This window comes from Pipistrellus hanaki, assembly GCF_964339955.1.
Source record: "Pipistrellus hanaki genome assembly, chromosome: 7".
Lineage (NCBI taxonomy): Eukaryota > Metazoa > Chordata > Mammalia > Chiroptera > Vespertilionidae > Pipistrellus > Pipistrellus hanaki.
In genome coordinates, this window is record NC_140509.1 from 29,387,765 (window position 1) to 29,407,841 (window position 20,077).

General features: G+C 37.5%; 1 protein-coding gene across 1 annotated transcript in view; it reads left to right on the forward strand.

Moving 5' to 3' along the window:
• COL19A1 (collagen type XIX alpha 1 chain) overlaps positions 1 to 20,077 on the forward strand; it is a 276,934-nt gene that overhangs the window by 57,157 nt on the left and 199,700 nt on the right. Inside the window, exons 8-9 of the mRNA XM_084890396.1 lie at positions 351 to 476; positions 1,796 to 1,858. Of these exons, the coding sequence (XP_084746522.1) occupies positions 351 to 476; positions 1,796 to 1,858 (189 nt within the window). The remainder of the gene's footprint in view (positions 1 to 350; positions 477 to 1,795; positions 1,859 to 20,077) is intronic.

Genomic DNA, 20,077 nt, shown 5'->3' on the forward strand with positions numbered 1-20,077 from the left:
CCAAAACACATCTACAGATGTTGTGTAAATTATTTTATTGTAACAAAGCAATTATTGTAAGTGTTTGTCATTACTATACTTGTCATAAAGTCTCCTGTAATAGCTTTAAAATGTCTCCCTGAAACCAACATTTTGATGCATTTCTAATGTGTTGTCAGTGTAATAAAACACATAGGGGACCTAGTAAAAGAGAAAAGTATACACTTTCACATGCTCGTGTCAACTTTTGATGAATTAGAAGGTAGTTCTAACAGGTCACCTCGTCATTCATAGTTGGTGGGAACCAGTGTTTAAAATGTCGGAATGTTTGAAATTCACCCGTTTCCTAAAGCCTCTTTTTTGGATTGTAGTGCTCAGAGCAGGATGGCATTGGAAGTACCACATCATTATCACTACCCGCTCATGCCAGCAAAGTGTCTGCATATTTGCCAGCAAAGCAGGAACTTGAAAACCAGTGCCAATGCATTCCAAACAAGGTATGCTCGTATTAATCTATGCCCACTGAGAAGCCCCTCCACCCGGGAGCCAGCCCCTTGAATGTGGCCCTGGGGCACAGGATGTGTTTGTCCTTCATTGCTAGTTGAATCAAATGCCCAAGGCACTGAACCATGGGGGTTGAATTAAGAGAAGGGGGTTGGGCCAGGCCAAGCATGGCTCAGTGGCTGAGCATCCACCTAGGAACAAGGAAGTCACAGTTCAATTCCTGGTCAGGGCACATGCCCCGGTTGCAGGCTCAATCTCCAGTGTGGGGTGTGCAGGAGAGAGCTGATCAATGATTCTCTCTCATCATTGGTGTTTCTACCTCTCCCTCTCCCTTCTCTGAAATCAATAAAAATATATTAATTTTTTTAAAAAAAGAGAAGGGGGTTGGGGATTTTCTGGGTTTTTATCTGGATGGTCCTGAGCCCATCAGACCTCTTTCCAGGTGTGAATGAGAATGAATAGGAAGGTGAAGAGAGGAAAAACCTATATAACACACTGGTATTGAGTACTTTCCATGTGCCAGGAATAGGCTTCAATTCTGGGGATTCTTAGTTGACGGAAACACAGTGCCTGCTCTTCAACACAAATACAAAGACACTACATAGAATGCCTTTGTTGTATCAAGACTGCGTATCCGGTATCCCTGACTTATAGCCAGCTCCCTCTGTCATAACTTGTATGGGAAATACTCAGAGAATTTGTCTTGCTTGCACCAGTATGGTCCTGTGGTCGGGAAGTCTAGGCTCATGGACCTACATTCACTACTTTTGTGGATATAAATGGCAGTCACAAGGCCTCTGCTAAAAAGTGGGCTAAGTATGGTTTTCCTCTCTGCCCATACCTGAGGAAAGGAAAGAGGGAAGGAAAACTTGCTACAGTGCCTAGAGAGGCTGTGTGTCCCCTAGCACTGTGACTGAATGCATGCCTGGAGACGTAATACATCCTGCGCCTGCTTCACCCCTGGCTGGAGGAGTGGGGATCAGGATTAGGTGTAAGTTTAGAGGAATCTTATATCTCCTGTAAGGACTAATGCTGCATGGAAAGCTCCACAGAAAGGCAAGTACAAGGTGCAAGGGCCCCACAGAGGAGCAGCCCGTGTCCCAGTCCATGGAAGGTCACATGGAGGAGCTCATGAGGGAGAGCCATGAGCGTCATGAGCAAGGGAAGAAGGACACTTCAGTGGAGGGCCCAGCATCAGCTCAGAGGGAGCAAGGATTTATCTTAATATTGTTGGCATAATATATATAAACCACCTATCTTCAGCTCAGTGTGACAGATTGTTTGATAACATAGAAATTCATTTTTTTCTCAGGGAGAAGCAGGATTACCCGGAGTACCGGGCTCACCAGGTCAGAAAGGGGATAAAGGAGAACCGGTAAGACACCACCCAGTACTGTTGGGGTGAAAGTGGATTTGTTCTAAAGTAACTTAAAAATAAAAAATTTTCTCATTTTTCTATGTCCCATTTGTATTTGGATTCAAACCCAAATCCTTGTACCTATAAACAGTAAACAAAATTGTGACGCAAGAAAGTTTCGTTTTTTAGTTGTGCCCTAGCCTTCTTTAACATTCTCTTTTTTTTTTTTTTTTAAATAAATTTTTATTGTTCATATTATTACAAATGTTCCTTTCCCCCCCTTCTCACCCCACCCTCTGTCCTTTCCCCACCCCCCATTGTCCTCATCCATAGGTGCACAATTTATGTTCAGTCTCTTCCCACATCTCCCTCTCCCCTTTTCCCCAAGAATCATCAGTTCACTCCCCTTCCATATCTCTGATTCTATTATATTCAACAGTTAATATTGTTCCTCAGATTTTTTTTTAGTTTCCGTGGTTTTTAGATTCACTTGTTGATAGTTACGTATTTGTTGTTCATAATTTTTATCTTTATTTACTTTCTCTTCTGAGAGAACCCCCTTCAGCAATTCATATAATTCTGGTTTGGTGGTGATGAACTCCTTTAGCTTTTTTTTATTAGTGAAGCTCTTTATCTGACCTTCGAATCTGAGTGATAACTTTGCTGGATAGATTATCTTTGGCTGTAGGTTCTTACTATTCATCACCTTGAATATTTCTTGCCATTCCCGTCTGGCATGCATGGTTTCTGTTGAGAAATCAGCTGACAATCGTATAGGTGTTCCTTTATAGGTAACTACCTGCTTAGCTCTTGCTGCTTTTAATATTCTCTCTTTGTCTTTTGCTCTTGGAATCTTAATTATGATTTGTCTTGGTGTGGTCCTCTTTGGATTCCTCTTATTTGGAGTTCTGTGTGCTTCCTGCACTTGTAAGTCCAATTCTTTCACCAGGTGGGGGAAGTTTTCTGTCACTATTTCTTTCAGTATGTTTTCGATATCTTGCTCTCTTTCATCTTCTGGGACCCCCATAATTCTGATGTTGGATCGTTTGAAGTTGTCCCAGAGGTTTCTTACATCATCTTCAATTTTCTGGATTCTCTTGCCTTCTAGCTTCTGCAGAGGAGTGTCTTCTGGCTCTTTATGTTCCAAATCTTTGACTTGATTCTTGCGATCTTCTATTCTGTTTTTAGGACTCTGTATAATATTTTTTATTTCAGACAATGTATTCTTTATTTCTTGTTGATCCCTTATCATTTCTTGTTGATCTCTTTTCATATCCTCATAGGTCTCATTTATTTTATCGGCCTTTTCTAGGAGTCTCTTGAAAAACCTTATAAGTGTGGTTTTGAACTCTATATCCAGTCGTTTTTTGTCCTCCATTTCTTTCGTTTGTGATCTATTTGGTTTAGGCATTTTTGCAGGCAGCTTTCCTGATGGGGCGGGGTTTCAGGGTGGAGCCTACAGCTTTGGCTTCCATCAGCCCCGCCCTATGCGACTCCTGAGAATCAGGGTCCTTCAGTACTTGTTGCAAGAGCCTCTGAGAGAAAGGTGCCCTCGATTTTTGCCTGCTGCCAAACTGTCTATGCTCTCCCCCAATGAGTCCGGTATTGGGGTTCAGTTCAGTTGGAAGTGGAGTTGGAGGTGGCGTTCAGAGCAGTCTGGAGCCCCTGTCTCCTTCCCGTCAGGGCAATCCCGCAGCACAGCCGGCCAGCCCTTCTCTGCGCGCACTGTGCGCGCCTCCAGGACCTCCTCTTGCCGTTCCCTGGGGTTCCGCCTTACAGCCCAGCTCCCTATGGGTGAGCCTGGGTCCCCAGGGTCTGGCCTAGAATTGGGGTTCAGAGCAGTTGGAGCTGGGCCCAGCACAATTGGAGCTTTTCTCTGCTTCCCGCTTGGGAACGCCAGCCAGGCACTCAGCCTCCCTCCTCTCTGGCTCCGTCCTCTCTGCGCACCGCGTGTCTCCGTACCTTAGGCTTTTACAGCTCCTCCGCGCTTCCTTCTGGTTTTCTCCTTGCTTCTTGTTGTAGGATTTCCAGTCAGTCGACTTTCCTGTAGTTCTGGGTAATGTCCATTTTATATTTTAGTTGTATTTTATTGAAATTGTTGTGTGCGGCTGCGGCTAGTTGCCTACCCGAGCAGCCATCTTGGATTCTCAACATTCTCTTTTTTAAATACTTGAATTCTTGCTTCTCTAGTCTGCTGATGGGTCCCTGCTGAACTTTTTTAAACTTAATATATGTGTTCCCTTCACCCATTCTCTCAACTCCCCTACTACCAACCCCCACATCTGGCAACTGCCAATCACTGCTCTGTAAGAGAGCACATATAGTATTTGTCTTCTTTTGTATGACTCGTTACATACATACACAAACACACACAAGCTACAGTTTCATTCTCCATTTATCCATCAATGTACACTAGGCCGTTATTCTATCTTGGCTATGGTAAATAATGCTGTAACTAACATGGGGCGGGGGGCATGCACATACATTTTTGAGGTAGTGTTTTTGTTTTCTTTGGTAGATACCCAGAAGTGGAATTGCTGCATTAAAAAGTAATTATTTTTTTTAAAATTTTATGAGGAACTTCTGTATTGTTTTCCATAGTTGCTACACCAATTTACATTTCTTCACGCCCTCACCACCACTTGTTATTGCCTGTCTTTTTTATAATAGTCTAACAGGTGTGAGTTAATACATTATTGTGGTTAAAATTTGCATTTCTCTGATTATAAATGATGTTAAAAATTCTCTTTATGTACCTGTTGGTCATCTGTAGGTCTTCATTGTCCATTCAGATCTTCTGCCCATTTTTTAATTGATAGTTTGTTTTTTTGCTATTAAATTGCATGCATTCTTTAAAGGTTTTAGATATTAGCCCCTTATCAGATATATAATTTACAAATATTTTCTTCCATTCAGTAGGTTACCCTTTTATTTTGTTGATGGTTTCCACTGCTGTGCAGAAGCTTTTTAGTTTAATGAAGTCACATACTTCAGGGATATTGGCCTATAATTTTCTTTTCTTGTGGTCTTCTTGTCTGGTTTTGGTGTCAGAGTAATGTTGGCCTCATAAAGTGAATTTGGAAGACTTCTTTTCTTTTCTTTTCTCTTTCTTTCTTTCTTTTTTTTTTTTTTTTTTTTTTTTTTTGGCAGAGTTTGAGAAGGATTGGTATAATTCTTCTTTGAATGTTTGGTAGAATTCACCATAGAAGCCCTCTGGTCCTATGCTTTTGTTTATTGGGAAATTGTCAATTATTGATTTAATCACCTTGTTAGCAATCAGTCTGTTCAGATTTTCTATTTTATCATAATCCAGTCTTGGTAGGTTGTATATTTATAGGCCTGTAGCTGAAATACAACTGAGACCTAGATGTTACCTCTAATAGCTTAATGCTTAAGGGAGTGGCATGCACAGGCTTGTATAGGAGGCTATGAGATATTCTCTGGCCTCCTCGTTCCTCCTCTAAGGGGATCTACCACTGACTAGTGACATGCCAGGGGAGGAAATGTCAGCAAAGAGTCCAAACTACATCACCAGCGATATGTAAGGTCAGGGTGCCTAAACCTCATGACCAGCATGACCATCAATATGCTAGGCAAGGAAAGGTCACTCTGGAGGCAGGATCCTAGCTCACTTTGCCCATTGCTGGGTACTGGGGGCTTTTCACTCGGATGACCTTTTGTACTTAGCCTATTGTTCCTCCTATGTGCATGCCATCTAACTGCCTAATATAACACATTCACTCATCAATAATTATTTATTGTTCCAATTATAATCAAAAGTGTGCTAAGTTCTGGAGCCATAGCAGTATTGAGAAAGCATACTGAGTTTATACTTAATCTCACTGAGTCTATACTCTAGAGATGATTCATTCAAGAAGCCTTCCCTCCGCTGCAGGAATGAAAAGAAAAAACTAGGAAGGAAGGAATCATTAAAAATTATATTTATTAGCTAAGTTATTGCATGCCAAACCTATAAAATATACCAAAATGTATCTCAAAATTACAGTGCATTACATGGCTTCCCATTTGTGATATATCTTTAAAATATTAACATTCATTTTTACTTCCAGGCTATACAAAACTTGTAATGTCAAGAAAGGCAAGGCAAAATAGCTGGGATAAAATAAATGGGATAATAATCTACAAGACAAATAATCAGTATATGTCCATTATTTTTTAATAGAAACACTAGCATTTGATTAAACCAGTATAGCCCTTTCTGTGTAAATAGGACTTCAGATGACCATGGCCATTTATGTGTTCAGCTTTCCTGGCATTTGTAATAAACTTGGATATATTGTTTCATTTGACGATAAGTCCATTCCTGTTTTTATTATACTGTGTGATTCTGCACTTTAATGTGCAGTAAATAAAGATGGCATTTCTCTGTGTTTAAGTCTGGTATATAATTTTAGATATTAGAGCAGGTGTATAAAATAATGTCTAAATAGCTTGAAATTAAAAGCCTTTTTTTCTCCAAGGCATATTGAATAGTTAATGTTGTGACATGACCAGTGTTACTAAGGGGACCAGACGCTGTTCTCACGATTTTCCTTGCCTAGAAGGCCAAGGAAGGAATTTAGGGGAGCCAGAACAGTGTAGCAGCAGGAGTCTCACGTTGGAGCCCAAACCATTTGGGATTGAGTCCTATGTACCTTTTACTTGCTTTGAAAATGATCTTTAATAACACCTTGTCCATTGTTTATTTTATACAATGGAATATATAAAAAGCTTGTAGTATCAGAAACTGGCACATAATGGATATTCAACAAATATGTTTTCTCTGCTTTCCTATCTACAGTGCAATTGCTCACATGTTGAAGGACAGGTGGAGATGATCCCTTTAGGTTGAATTGTAGTTTGTTATGTGACCTGACATAACAAGTTATGTATTACTTATTGTAAATTTTGAGAAACTTTACTGTGATCTGGGGCAGTTTTATAAGAGCAAATTTTACTTTTATTTATGCCCATGTACTATGAGTTTGACAGCTATTTTGCATAATCATGTAAGTCCTGTCCAACCTGAGTCAGAACCCACCCATGGCTTTCTGTCTCCATCAAATAAACACTAGAGCTCTAACCATGGGCTGCAAGGCTTCACATAATGTATAGTACTCATCCTACCCCACCCCTCACATCCTGTATCATCTCCTACCCTCTCCTCTGTTCACTCCTGCTCTCAGGTCTTTGCACCAGTTTACATACCCCTGGGATGTTCTGCTAGATATCCATTTGGTGCTCCTCACATCTTGCAGGCTCCTGCTCAGGAATCCGTTTGAAATCCTATTCTGACATTTCTATATAAAAATCAGTTTAAAATCCTATTCTGCATCTATATGTGAAAATCACTCTTCTTTCCACCTCTGTCTTCTTTCTTAGCACTTTTATTGCCACCTTACATGTCTTCATTTTGCATCTATTTATTTCCCCCCACTAGCATATGATTTCTTTGAGCACCATACATAGAACAGCACATAATAAGAGCTAAAAATACGTTGAATGAATGAATGAGCACTATAGTCTAAATCAACTCAGCTATTTCTAGAATCTATAAATTCAATGCTCCAATTGCTCAGGGATCCTGCCAGGCAGCACAAAGAGTCAATTTGCAAAGAGCTAGATAAATCATAAAGGATTGTTACATTATTCAATATTGTTCCGCTACACTTTTTTCCTTTAAAAATACAAAAATTATTTTCACATAGTGACCTAACTAATTTTAGGTTGATACTACCAATTTGTTAATGAAAAATCAGAAATATATGGGGGAAAGCCACATGCTTTCCTATATTTTTCTATTTGCCTATATTCTCATCCCTGCTGTGATGCTTCATTAATCAGATTCACAGCTTTTTAAATGTTTGATAAAGATGATGACCTTCTCTCATGCAGTAAGATGGTTTGAAATTCAAACACTGCTTATGTTTGAACACCTAGATATGATCAGTATTCTGTGTCAAGGCACCTAATCAAACCATTCTAACTATGCCCTCTGTTCAAGACTAAACTCTGAGTGACATTATTTCAAATAATGAATTTTTTTCAGATTAAATTATTATAATTTTCTGAAACTTCTCATTCCCCTTTCTTAGCAAGTATAGGTGGCAACCTAATTACTTAGCAACCACTTTCCATTCTCAGTTCTTTAAGACCCTTGTTAAAACCCTCACCCACTTCAGAGAAAACTCTGAAATTCTCTGAGTTTTATAAAATAGCAGCTCAATTTCAATGTTCCCGAACCTAAGGGCGGGTGTGAGCTGAGCTCTATTTTGGGAATAATTTTCTAGTTCATTTTTGTATTATCTTTCACATTTCCAGTTAATTACCCAAAGTGTAGGCTTTATGAAATGATTGCTTTGCTAATATATTTTTAGAGAAAATCAAATTAATTTAAAATTTATTAAGTTTATTTACTTGACTCTATAGTAAAAAAATTTCTACTACTCCACCCTCTAATTTCGCTACCTGGAAATTTCTATTCTGAATAGTCTAATTTGTTAACCCAGAGATTGGGTTAACCCAGAGTTTAGTTTTGATTAGCACTTTGATATTTATTCGTTATTAATAGTTTGAACATTAATTATAAACTATATAGTTTAATAACTTGAGGACAGTAAGAGGAAGGAACTTAGGGAACAGACTTTGGGACAAGCCAAAGCAACTCATCTAAGAAGTTGTAGATTTTCTTCAACAAGATTAGCAGTTAATACACCTTTGAAAAAGCCTCCTAATGAGCAATTCTATATTTTGGGGTGCAGTTGGTATTAAAGGTGAATTTGGTGCTCCTGGAATTCCTGGGGAAAGGGTATGTTGATTTGCTACTTGATTAAACTTTGTGGCTGTTTTATACGGTTGTATCAGATAGGAAAGGGACGTATATATAATAGAACAAGTCTGGAAGTCAGGGACACACTGTGTCCCTGCAGGGAGCAGCCACAAACTGCTGTATAATTTTCTAATTGTTTAACTATAACCCAGCCATATTCAGTGTTTGCATATTATAAAAAGTCTGCTTTTATGCTACATAGCAACATTAGGTCTTTGTGGCAGAGATCATATGGCCCACAATGCCTAAAATATTTACTGTCAGGCCCTTTGCAGAAAAGTTGTGGGCCCCTGCCTGCTCTAGAGCACTGGCCATTGTTCTGGGAGCATCACACCTTCTTGTGACTCATTATCTAGAAGGCCATGGCCGTGGTGGTTATTAACCTAAAGCTGTCACAGTAGTAACTAAAGTTGAAGTGGTAGAAGGTTCAGAAACTACCATTCAAATTTTGTAATAGTTTGATAAATATTGTTCTTTTTTTTGGTTAAATTTATTGGGGTGACATTGGTTCAAAGAGGTTCATGTTAAGGTCATATAGGTTTCAAGTGCACATTTCTATGATACCTGATCTGTATATTGCATTATGTGCCCCCCACACCCAAAATCAAATCACCTTTCATCATTGTATATTTATCCCCATTTACCCTTTACTACCCTCGACTGCCCTTCTCTCTGGTAACCGCCATAGTGTTGTCTTTGTCTATGACAGTGGTCAGCAAACTGTGGCTCACGAGCCACATTTGGCTCTTTGATCCCTTGAATGTGGCTCTTCCACAAAATACCACATGCGGGCGCGTGTGCACACATAGTGTGATTGAAACTTCGTGGCCCATACACAGAAGTTGGTTTTCAGCTCTCAAAAGAAATTTCAGTCGTTTGTACTGTTGATATTTGGCTCTGTTGACTAATGAGTTTGCCGACCACTGGTCTATGAGTTTCAGTTTTATATCCCACATCCAGATTTTTTTTTAAATTCTTCTTCAATGTGTCTGATATCTGACTGCTTGATTGATGTTGCTTCTTTTCTTTTAGAAATTACTCAGCCTGATATGCAAATTATTTTACTCCTATAGTAGTGTAACTGTTAGACTCTGTGAAATCCAACAAATTGTGTTGAACAATGATGCATACTTGATACAAGTTAATATTTATTTGTGCTTCTAGCCTCTTGCTTAAGCTTGTTAGTGACATTTCTCTTCATCATGGAATAAAAGTTCCTTTAAATACATGTTGAAGATGGACGAATTCCTTCAAAATGCCTTTTCTCCTAGAGAATACTACTCTTAGTACTTCCCTTAATTCCTTAAGAGATTGCCCCAATCCAAATTTGTTTTATCCTCTCATTCCACCGATCTCTTTCTAAAATATATAATAGAAATCAGATTTAAAAAAAAATCATTTGAATACATGTGGGATCTCTCTCCTCTCTCTCTCTCTCTCTCTCTCTCTCTCTCTGTCTCTGTCTCTGTCTCTGTCTCTGTCTCTGTCTCTGTCTCTGTCTCAACAAAGCCAAATACAGAATCACTGGAGTACTTTAACTATAAAATATATTATTGAACTTCTTTACTTCTTTTTGTAAAGTAAGCTTTATATAAGTTTACACAGTGGATTATGGGAAAGCAGAATAAAATTCCCCTAGAATACTTTTGAACAAAATTTACTAAGATTAGTATAAAATGCCATTAATTTCAGTGCTCCAAAATGACTTCTCCTGGATCCTATTTGGGGAAACCAGGTATAAACTGCTATTGATTGGCTGGGACAAAGCTTTCAACTCCTGAGAGGTACCATCAGCAGATTGGATTCAGAATGAGAACTAAATTAAGTAATCAACAGGTTCAATCAGTAAAAGTTGATCAACTCAATCTCAATCAAAGGGCATCCAGGAGAGCAAGTCAGTAACAGGCTAGAAGGTTAAGTAATTAAGTTAAGAAATTCTCTGTTAAAAATATAGTTTCTGCCCTGGCTGTTGGGATTCAGTAGTTAGAACATCAGCCCTCAAACTGAAGGGTTGTAGGTCCCATCCATGCCCTTGTTGGGGTGAATGTGAGAGGCAACAAATCAATATGTTTCTCTCATATCAATGTCTCTCTCTCTCTCTCTCTCTCTCTCTCTCTCTCTCTCACACACACACACACACACACACACACACACACACACAAACACCTTCCCTCCCTTACAGTCTCTAAAAATCAATGGAAATGGTGTCCTCAGGTGCAGATTAACAAGAAATAAAATAGTTTCTTAGGAAAGAGAATATTTGAGGCAGCAGGAAGGAAATGGAGTAAGACATGATGTTGCAGAGACAAACGCTACTCAGGATTCAAGATTTTGCTTCTTTTCCCAGAATTCTAAATTTGTACGAAGAATTTTGTGTGATGATTCATCCTGCACTCTACTTAACATAAAACTTCAGTGAATATAAAGGAACATACCAGCTACTGATAAACTGGTTGAACCTAGTGATTATGGGAATAGAAGTGTCAGCCCTTGGGCCCATTTGGTCAAAATGGTCACAGAGTGAGTCTCACAAAAATCAATGGGTTTCAGTGTGTAAAGACTCTGTCTTCAAGGAACTTAAATGTTAATGTGATAAGAAAAGCTGTATCTATGGTGTTCTAAAATCAACAGAGATTATCCTGGTAAACACTCTCTCATGTTTCCTCAAGCAGTTTTCTTCTTTTTTTTTCAAAAGCAGTTTTATTTGGGTCTATTTTACTTGAGTTGTTGGTAAAGGGCCTCACAGACCATTAGAAAATTCATGCAGCTTCCCATGGTGCCAAACATAGCATTAGGCTCCACTTGGCCCTGGGATCCTGGTTTCATGCATCTTTATCGACCCTCCCAGTGTCTGTAGAATCGCTGAGACTTTGACCATATCCTCTCCTAAGATACAGTCTCTGGTGGTGCCATACCTGCTTCTAATTTGTCACTTCACTTAGGTGTTAAAGGGACATAACACTCACAAGTGAAGGAATATCACTTCAGGAATATTTTTGTTTTTACTTCCGAAATTCCCAGGTTACCATTTATTTAAAATAATTTTAATGAATATATACAAAATAAAAATAACAAGAAAGTTACTATATTATGTGAGGGTATGGTTAATATGGTATAAATAATTGACTCCAATAAAAATATATCAAAATTTTTTAAAATTTTCAAAAATTTTATATTTTATTTTATTTTTAAAATATCTCTTTATTGTTAAAAGTATAAAAGATGTTCCCTTTTTCTTTCCCCATTGATTCCATGCTCCCCCATCACCCTCCCTCTGCCCCAGGCCTTCACTGCACTGTTGTCTGTATCCAAGGTTTATGAATATATGCATATAAATTCTTTGGTTAATCTCTTCTTACCACTCCTTCCCTCTGAGATTCATCAGTCTATTCTATGCTTCTATGTCTCTGGATCTATTTTGTTGATCAGTTTATTTTGTTTATTAGATTCCACATTTGAGAGAATTATGTGATACTTGTCTTTCTCTGACATCTCTCATAGCAATGTGTTTGATACATCTCCTAGGGTAAGGGAAACAAGAGAGAAAATTTAAAAAAATGGGAGTATATCAAAATAAAAAGCTTCTGCACAGCAAAAGAAACCATCAACAAAATGAAAAGGGATCCCACTGTATGAGAGACCATATTTGCCAATGATATATCTGATAAGAGGTTAATTAGAACTCATATGACTTAACAAAGGAATATAATCAATTAAAAAAATGGGCAAAGGACCTAGACTGTTCTCTAAAATTTCAAAAATTTTTAATTAAAGTTGTAAATATGAGCACTTACATTTGGTATAAACTACTTTTATTGTTTTATGATGAAATTGATTTGATGGATTTTTCTAAGCAAGTTTCCAAGGAAAATTCATTAGTTCTTAAAGTACTATGTACCCTCAGAGCTGTATCTCCCACTGTTGGTTTAATGCATCTCCCAGAGTACTCATTCAGCATCCCAAGCTTCACTTTGATTCTGCTTTTCAGCATTTGTGATTCTTGGTGTTCTTTTTCTAATTAATAAAAATGCTTAAGAGTTCTATTAAAATATAAAGTAAAAACCTTCCTTGGAGCAAGAACATATATACCTCCAGGTATACCTCTGGTGTAATATTTCCAAAGTGAAGTCCTTTATTTATTTATTTATTTATTTATTTATTTATTTATTTATTTTTCAGTTTATCCTCACCCGATGATATGCTTTTATTGATTTTTAGAGAGAGAGGAAGGAAGAGAGAGAAACATCAATGTGAGAGATAAACATTCGTTGGTTGCCTCCTGTATGTCCCCTGACGGGATCAAACCCGAAGCCTTTTGTTGTTTGGGATGATGCTCCAACTAACTGAACAACCCAGACAGGGCAAGTTTTTTGTTTTTGAAGGTTTAATATTTAAACTAACAAACTGATTTATAATAATGGAGTGAGACATATTCTGAGCAGTGCAGAATAGAATTTGTATATTAGCTGTACTTACTTCCAATGTCATGGAGTAATAAATTAAGTGATCTCTATATGAGTCCCATTATTCTAAAGTAAACCTATACCTTGAAGTGTATTAGGTGATAGCAATAATTTTTTTTTAAAAGTAAAGTCCCTGAACTAAATATTAGTTTACTGAGGCAGCATTTTTCTTCTGAGGCCCGGGAGAAAAATAGTTTACTAACCAACACTGTACTTATTATGAAATCAATTTATGGAATAGGGAGTCATGGACACTTTGAGGATGATGAACTGTGGAATTTAATTATGCTGTTTTATATTTATGATACCCATCACCTCATACAAACTTGCATTCTAACCTGATATATACAACCTTCCTGCTAACACACCACTGAAAAGTAGGTGTCCAAATTAAACACACACACACACACACACACACACACACACACACACACACACACAAATTTCCAGAGGTAAAAAGGCATATGCATTAAGGGCACTTAAGAGGTATATCTGAGAACATGAAGAGAGAGTTGCCAAAGTGCTTGTCTTAAAAATAGTCAGGCTCACTGTCCTCATTATGAGGTGCATTGTATGATGGGTTGTTGCTTCCCCCCCCCCCCCCCACCATAAACTCTCAAGGCCTCAGTCTTCGCAGGTGAGTGAGATTGAATTGGACAGACCCATTCTTCTCTGTCTGTTTATTTCTTTTCTGTTGGAAAATGAAATGACTGTGGTCTTTGTATCTTGATTTTCTCTTAAAAAGACATTTTATGAGAAGACTACAGCTTCTAGAAATAAAGGCAGATGGTTTGCAGTTTATGAAAGCGCATACAAGACCCATAGCTGCTGTGAATTATAATGAACTCCGCGACAGCCCTGGTCCAGATGTAGCATTAATGCCTCAGAGACTCAGAAACTCAGAGATGTTTATTGAAAAAAAAAAAAAACCTAGAGAATTTAAAAAATTCATTTGGCTGTCTCTATTACATCATTTCACCCAATTTCCCATTGAAATTCAGGAATACAATTAATTTCATTGTCTTTTCCAAGATAAAAAAGAAAGTTGAATTACGTATTTATATCTGACAACCTAACTTTATTGTAACATTGAGCTGTTTCCTTCCTATGAGATTGTCAAGGTTTAAAAACAAGCATGAGCTCCATGTTAGAGAAAATGCCAGTTAAATAGAGAATCATCTGTATATTTCTTTCTTTCAGAAAATTCTGAAATGAATGAAGGTAGAGTCAATTCTGCACAAAAGATTGAACTTTTTTATTGTACCAATAATCAAAGGAAAAAATGACCACAAAGAAAACAATGTTTTGTGTGTTTTTTTGAGTTTTAAAATAAAAAGCTTTAATATGCAGTCATCAGCTGTGCAGTTTATCCCACCAAGGTACCTCCCTGGAAGACTAACCATTTCAAGACAGGAGAAGAACCAAGCCAATGGGATGCATTAGATGTTGGTAGAGCCCTATTCTGAGATATGAGGAGACAAAATGGGAGGACTTCTAGATGGTTTGGGGAATCTGAGAGCAGTTTGAGATAACTGGCATAATGAACAAATTCCATGTGAATAAGGATAGAACTCTTAGGGTAAAATATATTTTCATGAAAAGTCCTTTTCTGAGTATTTTAAAGAACTCAGAAATAGAAAACATTTTGAAAATTAAATAGTTGCATTTGAGCCATGGTAAGTAATAAGAAAACAGTTTTGTTAAGGGACTTGTTAACTTTACTTAATATAGTCACAAGAATGATAGCTTGGATTAACAGTGAAAAATTACTGCCTTTACATGGAGAAGGTCTCATTTAATTGTCTTATCTGTGGGTAGTATATTGATACAATAGGGCACTAAAATAAGCAGAAACATGAGAAGGACAGAGGTAATAGAAGGACAGGAAAAGAAAAAGAAACTTGCTCACTCTGCAGTTGATTTCATTTCTTAATGGTTTCTTATTCCTTCCTAATGCCTTCCACTCGCACCCCAAGTGGAGCAGTTGGCAGAGAGCACAACAGATGGATGACAAGCTCAACACATGCAGTGGATCTGGCACCCAGGCACTTGACTTCTATTTGCTAAACAGCCAGATTTCAAGAACCTCGGCTGCTAATGCTCCTATTTGGTTTAATGCATTATGAGAATAAAGCACATAAATAGTAAAATATTTCCATAAAAAAGATATCACACACTCTGTTCCTCTGCATAGATTAGCAGCTACTCGCTTCATTCTTGGTGTTGACTGCTGAGCTACAGTGAATTTAAAGGTAACTGGTATTTTATAGACATAGAAAATTTCAGATATTAGGGTTTCCTTAAAACAGTCTATAGCCAGCCAAGTCAGGAACAACTAGGCCAGTGTAAGGTGCTGAATGGAATTGTAGGTAGGAGATTTGAGGGGGTGATCACAGACAATTCACGGTGTCTTCACAGATGACTAAACTCAACTTTTTTTTTTAATACATTTTATTGATTTTTTACAGAGAGGAAGGGAGAGAGATAGAGAGCTAGAAACGTCGATGAGAGAGAAACATCGACCAGCTGCCTCTTGCACACCCCCTACCGGGGATGTGCCCGCAACCAAGGTACATGCCCTTGACCGGAATCGAACCCAGGACCTTTCAGTCCACAGACCGATGCTCTACCACTGAGCCAAACTGGTTTCGGCTAAACTCAACTTTTAAGACAAATTGCATCTTTTTCATGAAGTCTCCCTGGTCACCAGGCAGATTTAACAACCCTTTCACTCAGCTCACATGGTACTTCATTTACATTATCAATAGAGTTTGTGCCTTTGTCCCCAGGATGAACTCCCAAAGAACAAGGACTTGGTATCTCTTTCACCCCTGGAACCCCAACACCTGGCCCAACATATAGCACCTGATTTGTTCCAGACATATATTTGTTATGTTGTTCAGAAATAGAAGATGATTGTTAGAAAACCCTCCTGGGAGGATATTGGGAAAAGCCCAGATGGCAGAGATGTCTCTGTGCAAGCTTTCTGTATTTTCTACAAAAGCATACTTTGAGGAAATAGGAGGGCAGGAGACTATATTACCTACCTAGCAAAGCTCATAGAGAGTGTTTCCTAGCATGAAATAGAAGTGTGTATAGCTCTGGAACTTGCTTCCCATTTTCTCTTGGAGGAACTATGCTCTCTATTCTCTCTCAAGCATAAATGTTCAAGTTATCTTGCTCTTTTCTTTTTTCCAAACTTGGTTTGAAAATCTCCTATCTCTGACAACAGTGCTAAGGAATGTTATTTCTCCATATCTTAACAACCATTTACTTCAGGGCTAAAGATAATTAACCAATGACTTTAGTGCATTTAAGCTCCAGTAGAAGTAATTGATATGAAGCAGAGAAGTAGAACTATAAATTACTCATCACGAGGAATACTTGGGACAGGAAATAGTTGCAGTTACCGGTATCTCGCTTTCCTCAATTAGGAGCTTACCAGTGACACTGTCCTCTTCATATCTTAAATCATCTTTCACTTGTTACAATACTTAATTCAGACTTCAATTTCTATACTTTGGTTTCCCTAGTACCTTTGTGAAGTTTCAACTTTACTTAAAAACTGCCTCACAACTAGCTTCACAACAAAGTGAAGAGCCCAAACACTTGTTCTTGATAGATTCACTTTAAGAAAATCACCACAATTACACACAAGCCCAGGTATTGTAATGGGCTCTACAGCATTGGCCAAGGCTCAATTCCCTGACTTGAAATGCTTACTTCTCTAAACCACTTCAATATTTTTAAATTGAAATAAGTTAGTATAATTTGTATTCAGTTGATTTGATAAAAGATTGTAAAACCTTTGTCTTTGAAAGGAAAACTTAATGGTGGTAGTTGACTATAACTTTCATAATACACATGCAAGTTAGCATTAAAAAAGTAAGTTGTATTAATAGAGACAATATAGTATTCAGAACTAGGGGTGTGTGTGTGTGTGTGTGTGTGTGTGTGTGTGTGTGTGTGTGTCTAACAGTCCTGCTCTCTATTATGAGTATGAGGGACCATTTCTGGAATGATACACTGAATTCTGAGTGCCACATTTAATTTTTCATTGATTTTTTTTTTTTTTTTTTTTTTTTTTTAGAAAGGAAGGGAGAGAGAAACATAATTGATCGGCTGCCTCCTGCACACCCACTTTGGGGATTGAATTTACAACCCCGGCATGCGCCCTGACTAGGAATTGAACCCATAACCTCTTGGTTACTGGGTCAGTGCTCAACCACTGAGCCACACCTTCTGGGCCTGAGCACCACATTTTAAAAGACATATTGGCTAACCAGTGTTTACCTAGAGAATAGTGATCATAATATTAAGGGAATCCAAACTATCATTTGATCAATAACTGGACTGAGCAGAAGGCTTGACAGGAAACAAAGGGATATCATGTACAAGACCCATAAGATGTTTCTTTCTGTGTGAAATAAGACAAATGGGCAGAAATCTGGGAAAGTTAATTTGGGTTCAGAAAACATTGTTTCAGTATCCTCACCTAGAATTCCTTTAAAAAAAAATATATATTTTATTGATTTTTTACAGAGAGGAAGAGAGAAATAGAGAGCTAGAAACATTGATGAGAGAGAGTCATCGATCAGCTGCCTCTTGCACGCCCCCTACTGTGGACGTGCCCGCAACCCAGGTACATGCCCTTGATCTGAATCAAACCCAGGACCCTTCAGTCTGCAGGCCGACGCTCTATCCACTGAGCCAAACCTGTTTCGGCCTCACCTAGGATTCTTTTGTTTGTTCTTGACAATGCAATTTAAACAGCAAAAGTGCCTGACTTTAACTAACATTCAGTAGATTCAGTATCTCAACAGATTCTTTGGTGAAAGTGGTTAATATAAATGTATGAATTTGTACTTGTTCCTATAATTTAGAACACCCATCCAGCTTGTCTTCTAGGTATGTGCATCTGCATATAATTTTGTATACACACATGCATATACACTTAGGTCAGTAGATTTTGAAATAGTAGATGTTGAATTCAACTGCTACTTACTAACTTTCCATGTTCACTTTACTATGATTCAGACAGACATTGACCATACATTCTTTGGTGGGCTGGTGTCCTCTTCTTTGAAATGATCAATAATAATAAGTAATAATAGAGTCTCATTCATTTTATGAGTAAGAATGTTTTAAATTTTTATTGTTCTGAGTATTAATGTGATAATACAACTCCATGTGTTAGCTGCATTAAAGGTCCAACATATATAAATAATTTAAGAAGTTTAAAGTTTAAAACTTTATGCAGTATATGTATTTTTTAACTTGAAATATATTTCTTGGAAATATGAAGAAAAAAATAGAAGAAAAAAATACTCCTTGAAATAAGGACTAAGATTGATGAGACATTTGGGTGAAAAAAGTGCTTTATATTCTATTTCCTGAAATATTTGAGTTCCAACAATTTAAGAACCATATAAAAATTCAATTTCCTAAGATTACATCTTGAATAAAGCAGGACTATAGTTAGAAAGGAAGAGGTCAAGTTAATACACAAAAGCAGATTTATTTTTAGCCACTTATTTTTTTTTATTGGTTTTTATGCCAGAATTTTGGCATGCTACTTCAGATGTTTCTTCCAGCTATTGCATTCAACATTCAATTTAAGTAAATTTTCTCTTAATAAATATGAACTAGTGGGAAAATATTGATATATTTCTAAGTGTACACTAAACTCATACAGAAGATTATGTTCCCCCAAAACAAGCTTTAAATGAAATAATAGGTTAAATTAAATTTTAAATATGGAAACAGTGTTATAATAGGATCTCAGAATTTTTAATCTAAGGCTGAATGCCTAACTAAAGAAAAAATACATGTTTTAGTATATAACTTTTTATTTTCTGGGCTTAGATTTAGTTATTAACAAAATTTTGTGTACTTACTTTATCCTTCTTTGCTTGGTCTCATTGGTACTAGGTTTGCAAACCATAGCCCTGGGGAGTGTGATTCCTTATTAAGTGCCCTTTAGACAACATGCATTTCCTGCATAATAAGAAAAGACATTAATTCCAATGTTAAGTGAGTCAGGAAAACTAATAATTTATCTTTTATGGCTAGCTGTGATTACTTCAGGGACATGGGCAGTGATGAAAAGGAAGTAAAAATGAAATATTTCAATCAGTTTTTCAGAAAGCCCTCAGCTGGCCCTAAAACATACCTAATTTTCCCCAAAAATCTTCTCAAAGAAGCTACTTTCTTCTTTTTTTCTTTTTTGCATTCAACACTTTTCTGGTATTAATTTCAGGTGAACAGCACCCACAGAGGTTACTTGGAATTCTGGAAAGGGTGCTCTTGATTGTTCCATGAAGCTGAAGACATGCTATGTGTTACAGTAATAACATGGCACAGTGCTATCAGCAGCAGTGGTAGAATTTGCCCCACTTCATATTGCCCAGACTCATTCATTTGCCCATCAGTAGCTTGATTTTGTAACAAGAAAGGTGCACCACCCTTTGGTGGAAAACCCATAGCAGAAAACAAATGCCTCAGTAGCAAGTTTTGAAACTTATGGTTGCTCTAGTAAACACTGATTATAATTTTCTTCCAATAACGGGCTAAAACATTGATTGGAAGCTAAAGGAAAAGCTTCATATTTCTTTCTTGCTCTGAGATTGGGACGAAGGAGGGGAAACTAGAGTTCAGGAAAAACAGCTAACATTTGCCCATCCAGTCATTGTTGACAGGCATTTATTGGATAGATGGAATTAAATTTGGCCCCAAATTGCATGGGGTACTGGTGCTTTGAAATTGCACTTCAGAGTGAGCATGAAGAGGGGCTCATTCTGTTGACATCAATTAGGTTTCAAATAAAGTCCAGGCAGAAACATCATTGTCCATTAATCTGTTAAACAAAATTTTGTTCTCAAAGACTATTTTCTTCTTTAGTTTTCAGGCTATTTAATAAGTCTTTCTTTTTTTGGACATAGAAAA